The 10,116-nt window shown below is 47.1% G+C and overlaps 1 protein-coding gene across 1 annotated transcript; it reads right to left on the reverse strand.

The window, feature by feature from the left end:
* Positions 1-1,073: 1,073 nt before the first annotated feature.
* Positions 1,074-2,701, reverse strand: LOC144129448 (uncharacterized). The gene is made up of 2 exons (XM_077663630.1): positions 2,222-2,701; positions 1,074-1,653 (listed from the first exon to the last, which is right to left on the reverse strand). The coding sequence occupies exons 1-2, from the start codon at positions 2,566-2,568 to the stop codon at positions 1,074-1,076; spliced, it is 927 nt and encodes a 308-aa protein (XP_077519756.1). The 5' UTR covers positions 2,569-2,701.
* Positions 2,702-10,116: the final 7,415 nt, after the last annotated feature.

Raw genomic sequence — 10,116 nt, forward strand, 5'->3', positions numbered from 1 at the left:
TGAGGGTTATTTGTTCAATTTCTTTGTGAGCATGTGCTTGACCTCCTGTTATTGTTTCATCATTGTTTCAAACGCTCTTCATGCAGATTATCTCCGCCATGGAGATTGGCGACATTCATGAAAGCTCATTTGAGCTTGAACCAACGACTGAGGCAGCTGACACATCTGCTGCTGCAGAAGACCCTACGCAAGACCCTCCACCACACCTGCGGGCCACAGCAAGCACTACCACAGTTGTGGCTATTACCAGCCGCCAGCAGCGGAAGCGGAAGCGACCACTTTCATCAGCCCAAGAAACCCAGCAATGTCTGCTGGAGGAGCACCGTCTCCTTCGGCAGGATCTCAAGGAGTATAGAGAAAAAGAGCTTCGGCTTCGTGAGCGACAAGTAAAAGCCGAAGAAGACCTCGTTGAGGTGCTGAAGGACTTCCTGAAGAAATAAAATGTATAAATCTCAGCTTGCATTCATGTACATGCTACTATTGGGCCACAGGCTGCGTGAAAGGCGCAAGGCAGTGTTGCGATAGAGTACTGACAGCTGTGCAAGTTTAACAACAAAGCGACAAAAAGTACCTCAGAAAAGGCAAGGGCGAAAGAACAAGGCAAAATTGATGCGCACTGTCTTGCACTAGCAATAACTAATTGTGAAAGTACTGACACTGTATACAAAGACATTTGTTCACACAAGACGCATATTGACACATATATCCATATCAGTGCTTGCGTGTCTTGCACGAGGTTAACCATGTCCAGATCATGCCACGTCAGAAATTGCCCTGAAGGAGTGCTTCTCACACCAACGAAATTAGTTGGGAAACCCCACTGAAGTCAGTTAATTAACCTGGCTGTTAGACATATAGGTTAAGAAGTTGACGTGGTGATTGAGGTAACCCATTCTTCTGATTTTGTTTGTGCAAGAAAACCACTCATTCAGGAAGGTTTGCAGCGGAAGGTTGCAAGACACAAAACTAGACCTGCTGCAGTCCCACATTGGCACCAAATGCTACCTAGGATTAGGTATGCTGCTTATAGGTACAAAACATGGGCAGCCCTCTTCGTCATGTTAAGCGGCCTTCTACTGCAGCTGCTGAAAGTAATGCACAAGAGCTGCCCGAACACTAGCCCCACTCTCAACTTCTAACTGCGTAGTATGAGCAGGTTGTTCAAAAGCTCTGTCATGCTGAGAAACCTCATCCAACCATTGCTGCTGTAGCCGGGCACCAAAATGTTCACACATGTTGTTAAGTGTACAGCAGGCTCTAATAATCACAGGCACATGCCTGATCTCGCACTCCATCCTTTTCATGGTGTATCGAAAGCGGGCTTTCATTCTCCCAAACGCATTTTCAACAATCCTTCGTGTTTTCGACAGATGGTAATTGAACAGTCTTTTTTCCTCCTGTAAAGGGCCATTATGCGGGAAGGGTTTCATGAGATGCCCTGTCAGGGCAAACGCCTGGTCGCAAAGGATAATCGGGGGCACAGCAGTGCCATTAATCACTGTGACCGGCGTCTTGAATAACGGCCCTTCAACTGTTTCAGCCAGATCCGACTGACTGTACACATGGGAGTCGTGGCATCGTCCTGGGCTGCCTGCAGAAACATACCGAAACCGGTATTTATGGTCCACAAGGGCCAGAAGGATGACACTGTACCTGCACAAAAGAAAAGAACATTTTGTATGCACAAGGTTACATTATGGAACTATTTAGCGTGTATTTAAAAACAGTAGATCAGAAGAAGCCTAATGCTGTAGCGGGTCGTCTACTTCTAAGGTGAAAACAGAAGCTCTTCAGGACATCGAACGCGAGTAATGTTCACATCCTTGTGGCTGTGCAAGACGCATGAGAGCAGTGACAGCTCCATGCCCTGCCTGCACCTGCTCAATAGTTTGTGAGCATCTAATAGAATTAGCACACATATTCACCTTAGATGTGGAACAGTATACATGGCTGTGTGTGGATGAAGCCGAACTTGTATACATATGATTACTGAAAATAACATTATAAATAGAGGTGACAGGCTGTAAAGGTGATATTAGATTGCGAAGGATTTTTTTAGATCCATGGAAATTAAATACACATTGAAAGAATGATGCAGCATTGTAAGTAGCCATGAAGGTAAATTCACATATTGTAAAAACTACCTTGTTTCACATCAGTTATGCCAACTACGTAATGCACTAAGGAAAAACCAAGAGAAAACCAAGAAAAAAACACTTGCCAGCCTTTGTACTTCCTATAGTCCACCGCATTCAAGTGGGGTGGAGACACCGGGAAATGGCAGCCATCCAAGGCCCCCACTGCTTGCGGGAATCCTGTCATAGCGTAAAACTCGCTAACATGTTCATCCATCTCGTTTGGTGCCATCATTCGGACCCACTCCGGTTCGAGCACATCCACCACAGTCTCGGCAAACTCCCTATATATAGTGTTCACAGTTGACCGCCCAACACCAAAGACTATAGCTACCACCCGGTCTTCGGCAGCTGAGCAGAGCTTGAAAAGGCCGATGCCGATTCTCTTTTCCACACTGATGGCCTCCCGCATATTTGTATGTTCACGCTGCATTGCAGGTCGGCACCGCTCCACAAGGTACCGAAAAGCAGCCGGGCCAACGCGGAACGCCTGTCGAAAATGCTGGTCTCCGAGGTTCGGCAAAGTATCCTCAAACCATCGCTCGTTGCGGGGATACACCCACCTACTGCGGTACACAGTTCGCGGAAGGAACGCGACGGCTTTGCAATGGGCAATGTTTGCGAGAAGTTGTTCCTCCAGTGCGTCACCGTGCGCCTTATCCGCATCCGCCGCCGCGCGTAATGATGCCACAGCGGCAATCTTCATGGCAATTTCACACTTCTTTCTAACTTGCGATTCGTCGCTCATGATTACGGCAGCACGCTAACCAGGCACAACCTAATTTCTTTGAAATACGCACAAAGACACAAGCAACAAAGCACGCTTCTCGCACACAACGAGGAGCCGAACGGAAAAGGGCGCCTACCGCGGTCGGACTGAGAACGATGAAAAAAAAAAGTTGTTTCAAAATATCCGTTTCTCACCGTCAGAACGCTCGTTTATTATCGTGATAGCTACTTTTTCCAACATAAACGAATGCACTCTTAGCTGAAGTGCTACCGTCTGCTTTAATTTCATAATGTTACTAGCGCCGCTTCACACACAGCGGTGACTTTTGGCATTCACGGAGGCCTCGTTCTAGCTCCTTTGGATTTGCCGTGTAGCAGCGTCGCTGCTCCTTTTCGGTTTTCCTCCTTTAGTGCAAAAAGACAACTTTACGGCAAAGGCCGAGAAGAAGTCCCGTGTGACAGGGGTATTACTTTCAGCAGACGGCAGCGAGCGTGCCTCACCTTGAGCCCGTAGGAAGGAAGGAAGGAAGGAAGGAAGGAAGGAAGGAAGGAAGGAAGGAAGGAAGGAAGGAAGGAAGGAAGGAAGGAAGGAAGGAAGGAAGGAAGGAAGGAAGGAAGGAAGGAAGGAAGGAAGGAAGGAAGGAAGGAAGGAAGGAAGGAAGGAAGGAAGGAAGGAAGGAAGGAAGGAAGGAAGGAAGGAAGGAAGGAAGGAAGGAAGGAAGGAAGGAAGGAAGGAAGGAAGGAAGGAAGGAAGGAAGGCATCAGACGTTGCTGGCACATACCCACTAGGGGGAGTGGCCAAGACACAGGCGGTTAATTGCTGGATACAGGAAAGATTTGGCGGGAAAAGAAGTGGAAATAGTATGTAGTCTGATAGATTGGAAGACGGAAGGACAGGGGTCCTGTTAAATTGGAGATCGAGGACGGGACAAAGGCTTAATGTGCATAATTGTATACAATGCATGTAATTGTTTTAATTTCGTACTGACTGAGAGCGGGAAAAAGAAATTAGAATGGGAGTCGCTGCGTTTCTTGAAGAAAATTCTGCACAGCAGAGCGCACACTCCTGTCGCTTCGTCCAAGCAAAGAAGCGCCAATGGAAAGAACAACCGTGGAGGACACAGGCAAGCCCAGTTGATGAAATGGAATTTGCAAAAGACGCTTCCTCAAATGAGAGAAGCGGCGGCAGAACAGCAGGAAGTGATCTATTGTCTCAGGTTCGGCACAAAAAGGACACAATGGGGAAGCCGCCAGGCCAAATCTGTGAAGGTAGAAATTTAGAAGCGGAACCAGGCAACGCAAACGCGTGAGAGACCTCTAGTCTGCGCGAGCGCCAGTCTTTGCTACTCCAAGGATGCAGAAGATGCTGATATTCGGGAGATGATGTAAGAGCCGAGGCAGCAAATTCCTGAAATATTCTGTAGCTGCGAAACCTCACCGCAGCTGTATATGCACTCGTTGGCCGGACAGCAACAATTGGGCCGCTGAGAGAGGCTCTGGCTAAGGAATCAGCAACCTCATTTAAGTGAAAGCCCATGTGACCTGGTACCCAAAGCAACCTTACCGAATTTAGATGGAGCGGAATCAGGAACATAAAGAGACGTAATGCCCGAGACTCAGTGGGTGTGAATAGTGAAGAGCAAATGGACAGAGAGTCTGTCATAACCACGACCTGGGAAACGGTAGCTTCTAAGTTTCGTAAGGCTAAGATTACTCCTAATAATTCAGCCAGAAAAATGGGAGTGAAGTCAGGAAGACGGAGAGAAAAAGACCAATCCTGTAAAGGCGAAAAAATTCCCACACCTGCCTTTTCGCGATCCTGCGAGGCATCGGTAGCAATAAGAACATGAGAACGAAAGGACCTTAGGTGGTCCTGCAACAGACCCTGAAGAAGTGGGAAGGGCTGCAGCTTAGCATTCGGTGGGAAAATGTGATCGAATTCAATCTGGACAGATGATGAGTTGTTATACATTTGGCGGACATCCGTGAAATGAATTTTTATGGGATCAAGGAGGGACTGCACGTAACATATCTTCGGAGTAGGAAAACGAGACCAGGCGGCACTAAAAAAGGCGGAAGGTTGACTAATATATATTATTCTGCAAGCGTGAAGAAGTCAGTCGCACAATTTTAAAAATGTTTGAACTATTAATAGCCGAAACCTAGCTGATAACGATGGGATTCGCGCCTCAAGGTGCAGAACAGCATTGGCGACATATTTTGGAAGCCCCAGACAAAGGCGCAACGCCTCACGCTCCAACAGCACAAGAGGGCGAAATTTATAGGCAGGAGCTCCTGAGAATAAAACACACCCGAACTCCAAAATTGGGCGGACGTACATTTTGTAAATCATCAGAAGTGTATGCCTTCTCCACCTAGCACTACAAAGCCCGCATAGGATGCCAATGGCCCGAACTCCTTTTGCAGAAACTTGCTCAATGTGTTGCCGCCAGGATAGAGTAGAGTCGTATATTACTCCGAGATACTTCACCGTCTGAACTTGAAGTATTATGTTGCTTCTATAGACCAGGCAGATATTTACAGGAACAGAAACCGGAAATACTAACAATGCGCATTTCTTCACATTGAGGGACAGATGAATTCTTCCTAACCAGTTGTCAAGAACATTGAGGTAATTTTGCAGGGTTCGATAAAGAGTGTGAATGTCACCTGCTGATGCGAAAAATGCAATATCGTCAGCGTACACATAAGTTTTCACATTTTGAATGCATGGAATGCAGCTTAGAAAAATGTTAAAAAGAACAGGTGAGAGAACTGATCCTTGGGGTACACCTCTTGTCTGTGGAAATCTCCTTGAGGAAACACCATTTTGGCCACAGTAAAATTCTCTATTTTCCAAAAAAACAGAAATCCAGGCTACAAAATACCTTGGGAAGTTGAGTTCCTGTAATCTTAGTAACAGAGTCGAGTGCTCAGCGCTGTCGTATGCTTTACGGACATCCAAGGTGGCAAGCGCAGCAAACTGTTTTCCATTGCGAGCTAATTTAATACGACTCTCTAGGTCAGTATGAGCACACCAAATTGAACAACCCGGCCTGAAACCAATTTGACATGGAAACAAGAGAGCATTTTCTGAAATGAATGACATGACAAGGCTGAGAAGGACCCTTTCCACCAATTTCACTAGGTTCTATGTTAATGAAATAGGGCGTATGTTGTCTAATGTTAAGCCCTCCCCTTGCTTTTTAAACAATGGAACTATTTCAGCAAGACGCCACTCATGAGGTATCCAAGGACCATTAATAGAATGGTCAACTAGAGCCAACAGGTCTGCAGGAGATTCATTGAACAAAATTTTGATCATAGATGAAGTGACCTTATTGGGGCCAGGAGCCGCTGGGGATAAGGGCAGAACAATTTGCGACAGCTATGACAGTGAAACAACTTGAGGTACATATGCGCATAGCAGGAGAAGGTAGAGCAGATGTAAAGCGAAGCTCTAAGCCACACGCAATATCCTCTAAGGCCTTTGCGATGTCAACAGGGGACTGAACGAGGGATTCAATGTTGGCAGCCGGTAGAATCACCTTGTTGCGCCTCATGAAATTAAACAAAGGTCATTTTGTTTCCTGATTGTGAAAGGAAATCATAATGATTTGTATTATACTCCTTCTTTGCACGGGCGACAGTTCGCTTAAATGTTGCTGCAACAAACTTATAATCCAACCAATTTTTTGGGCATTGATTGATAAAAAGTTTCTTCCAAGCTGCTTTCCGTCGTCTATATGCACGCGTGCACTCAGCATTCCACCAATTGTTCGCGATTGCACCCTTGGTTCCCTTAACCAAAAATTCAGACTTTTGCCTTGCATGGTCCAGTACTGAACATAGATGTGCAGCCTTGCTTTCGACACTTGTCTGAACGCAAGGGTCTGAAGTGATTTGGAGGGCCGATTTTAACGTGTCTTTAAAGCAAATGTAATTTATTAACGTTCGCTGATGTCGCTCAGGAAGAGTTAATTTACACGAAAACTTGAAACTAATCCTTGGGAGAAAAAAGTTAAATCCTCCCTGGGTTAAGACTCCTTGGGAGGAAAAAGTTAAATCCAAGGCAGAGCGGCATTGACTCCGACTAAACGTAGGTAATCTGGAATTGTTGCAGATCAAGTTGTAGTCAAAAGCCCAATCAAACAGTCTAGAACCAAAGCTGTCTGTTTTAAACCCCCACGTCACATGGTGCGAAGTCTCCAAGCAATAGAACCTGAGATCGGCTACTACACATGGGCGAGTCAAGGGGCCGAGTTTCACGCACACCAGACGGGAAATATGCATTAGCTACCGTAAAGGCCTCTTTACCTGGGACACTGAGGTCAACCGCAAGGATTTCACATTCATTGTCCGCTTATTGGAAAGAAATGCATGCCCTGTGGCAAAACTTTGTAGAGATGAGCACTAACAACCCTCCTCCCTCGTGATGACCGGTCGAGTCGGAACGGACGGTAATCCTTGAGATGATAATTGAAATTTGTAGTTAGCCATGTTTCCTGTAAAGCAACTAAATCTGGTAGAAGCTGATTGCACAGGCAATTTAAATCTGTTGAAGCTCAGAATATAGATCGACAATTCCACTAGAGTACACTTAAGAACCCTATCTTGGCGGGTGTGCCGCAGCCGCGACTGCCTTTTCTAGAATCCTGGTCTTAGCATTTTGACTTGCGTTAGTTTTTTTTGTCTTTGACTGGGGGCAAGATGGGCCTGCAATATTCAGAGGAGACCCACTTCGTTTCTGGGCGCGGAGATCAGACTCCATATCCATACATCCATAGAGGATGCGTCCATAACGCTGTTCGAAGGAGAGGCCTGGAGGTCTGTTGTTGCTCACACTGTTTTTGGCCCTGTGGAGCGGAATTGATACAGAAGGAGGAGTAGCTTCCGAAGCCAAAGAAGGCAAGAGCGGAGCGGTGGACGCCTGTAGAAGATTGGTCCTCTGAGCAGTTATGACCTGCGAAATGCACGTGGACACGGTTTCCATAATGCGATACATTGCATTTGCCACAGCTTTCTCAACTGCAGCTGTAATAGCCTGGAACCAACTAGAATCCATTATGGGTGAGCATTTGGCGGCCACACTAGAGTAGCCTGAGGCTCTCTCCTTGACTGCGGCAAAAGCCTCTCTCCGCGTGCATCTGCGCTTGTCTATAAGCTCAAGCACCTGAACTTCTTGTGCTCGTGCAGGACAGTCAGGCGAATCAGCAGTGTGAGCTCCACTACACAAACAACATTTCTCTTGCTGTTCAGGACATTCCTCTCTGCAATGACGTTCCTCACAGGCACAGCAGCGTAAGGCCGATTTGCAGGCTTTGCCGCTGTGGCCAAATCGCCAGCAGTTTTGACACTGAAGGGGCCGAGAGTTAAAGACATCTATTCGAAAAACCAATGGCCACACCTTACTCTCTGACGGGCAAACTATTCCTGCAAATGTGGCAATGACGGGCTCCGTAGGAATTTTTACTCTGTCAACCATCCTGCTGCATTGATGGACAGCAATCACTCACGCAGGCGAGAGGTTCGCAAGCGTTTCCACGGGGCTCAGTCGAAAGTCGACCCCTCGGACCAAGCCCTTGGAACATGCAAGATGAGGCGGAATGAATGCGCTCACCGGGTGGTTGGCGAAGGTCGTACACTTTAACAGGTCTTCAATACAGTCTTTATCCGGCAACCTCCACAAACTACCACCCCTGTCAAACTGCCGGACATCAGTAATCGGCATGAAGTGCTTGGATGTGGATTGAAGAGCCACCTGTACTGCCTCCGGGTTGTTCAGTCGGATAGCGCCTCCACCGGAAGGCACTAAAGCGACCGGAATGCTCGAAACTCCCCTGCGGAAAAAGAGATCAATTGGGAGCTGGTCTTGAGGAACAGATGCCGACCAAGAGGAAAACCCCCGGCTGGAAGAAGAAGTAGACATCAAGCTCTCGTCCCACACCCAATCACCTCAGAACAGGATCAAGCAGGCACAGACAAAAAGAAGGAGCAATTTAGCAAGCTAGCGCAACACCGCCAGGCACTTAGCCGCTGCCCCGCAGCCTGGGTTGCTGGGCCACGTCACCTCACGAGCCCGTAGGCGGGCCTGTGCAATTTCCTTTTCTTTCTTCCTATCAGCAGCACCAGCAGTAGCCACAGTACACGCGATCAATCCAGTCGGCTGAGGCAGCGTTTCGATGGACTGACTGACGGATGTTTCTGAGAGGAAGAAGGAAAAGGGAAGAGCACGGGCCTGCCTACTGGCTCAAGCGGGGCCACGCTCGCTGCCGCGTGCTGAAAGTAGGAGGGGTAAAGGATAGGAGAGCAAAGAGTGAAATAAAAGATGTGCCGCACTAATATTCCCCGGGCCGATCCCGGAGGGAGTGCAATACCGGGCCCACCCGTGCCAGAGCGCTACAAGCCAAGCACTCCGCCATATTTCAAAAATAAGTTTCATATCTTAGCTCCAAGGACCCGCTGCAGATATTAAATGAGGTATCAGGCATGAGCCATAGCATATAGCATATCGTTTTGATGGAGCCGAAACTCGAAAGGTGCTAGTGCGCTGTGCGATCCCACTGTACGTTAAAAATCAACAGGTGGTCTTATTTATTCCGGAGCCCAGCACTACGGCAATTCTTTTTTCTTCTTTCACTACCACTTTCCTCCTTTCTCTTACGGTGCGGTTAGTGTGTCTACCGAGATGAGACAATTACTGCACGTTTTCATTTCCTCAAACAGCCTAATTCTCAAAGGCCAATTTTCATTGTGCAGCACACGGTTTTTTTTTTGCTGTTAGTCGTCAATAGCGTAAAGCAAAATGAAGAGTAAAAATAATATCTCTGCTTCACCTAAATCTCAGATTCTAATTTCACATCGACTAAAACTTCGATGCAACGCCGCCAGTACACAGTCAGCGTTGAAAGCAAGCAAGGGTTCTACATAGACGTTGAACTTGTTGAGCAGCCTCTTACTGGACCACTATCTTTTTGTGCGCTGCATGCATTACCTAGCGGTACCTAATCAAGTAAGCACCGGCTCCAATTGCGGTCACATTGCCGTCGCTGTTAGATTCGGCTACTCTTTGTTTGCTCATAAACACGAGCTTAAAAGCTCGTATTCAAGTTCGCCACCAGTTGGTTTTGTAACTAATCGTCTCGGCCAGATATATTATAGCTTCCATGTACCCTTATTGTACTCATTGATTGCTGGTCTGGCGGCCAAATAAGCTACCCTTTTTGTATTTATTAAGCGTATGTAGCTATGG

Source organism: Amblyomma americanum, chromosome 4 (genome assembly GCF_052857255.1).
Source record: "Amblyomma americanum isolate KBUSLIRL-KWMA chromosome 4, ASM5285725v1, whole genome shotgun sequence".
Taxonomy (NCBI): Eukaryota; Metazoa; Arthropoda; class Arachnida; order Ixodida; family Ixodidae; genus Amblyomma; species Amblyomma americanum.

Bases quoted from the DNA above. Each gene is read 5' to 3' on its own strand.
- LOC144129448 (XM_077663630.1), bottom strand. From the start codon at position 2,568: ATGCAGCGTGAACATACAAATATGCGGGAGGCCATCAGTGTGGAAAAG. The intron at 1,654-2,221 runs GCAAGTGTTTTT...TCTTTTGTGCAG, and splicing joins TATAGGAAGTACAAAGGCTG to GTACAGTGTCATCCTTCTGG.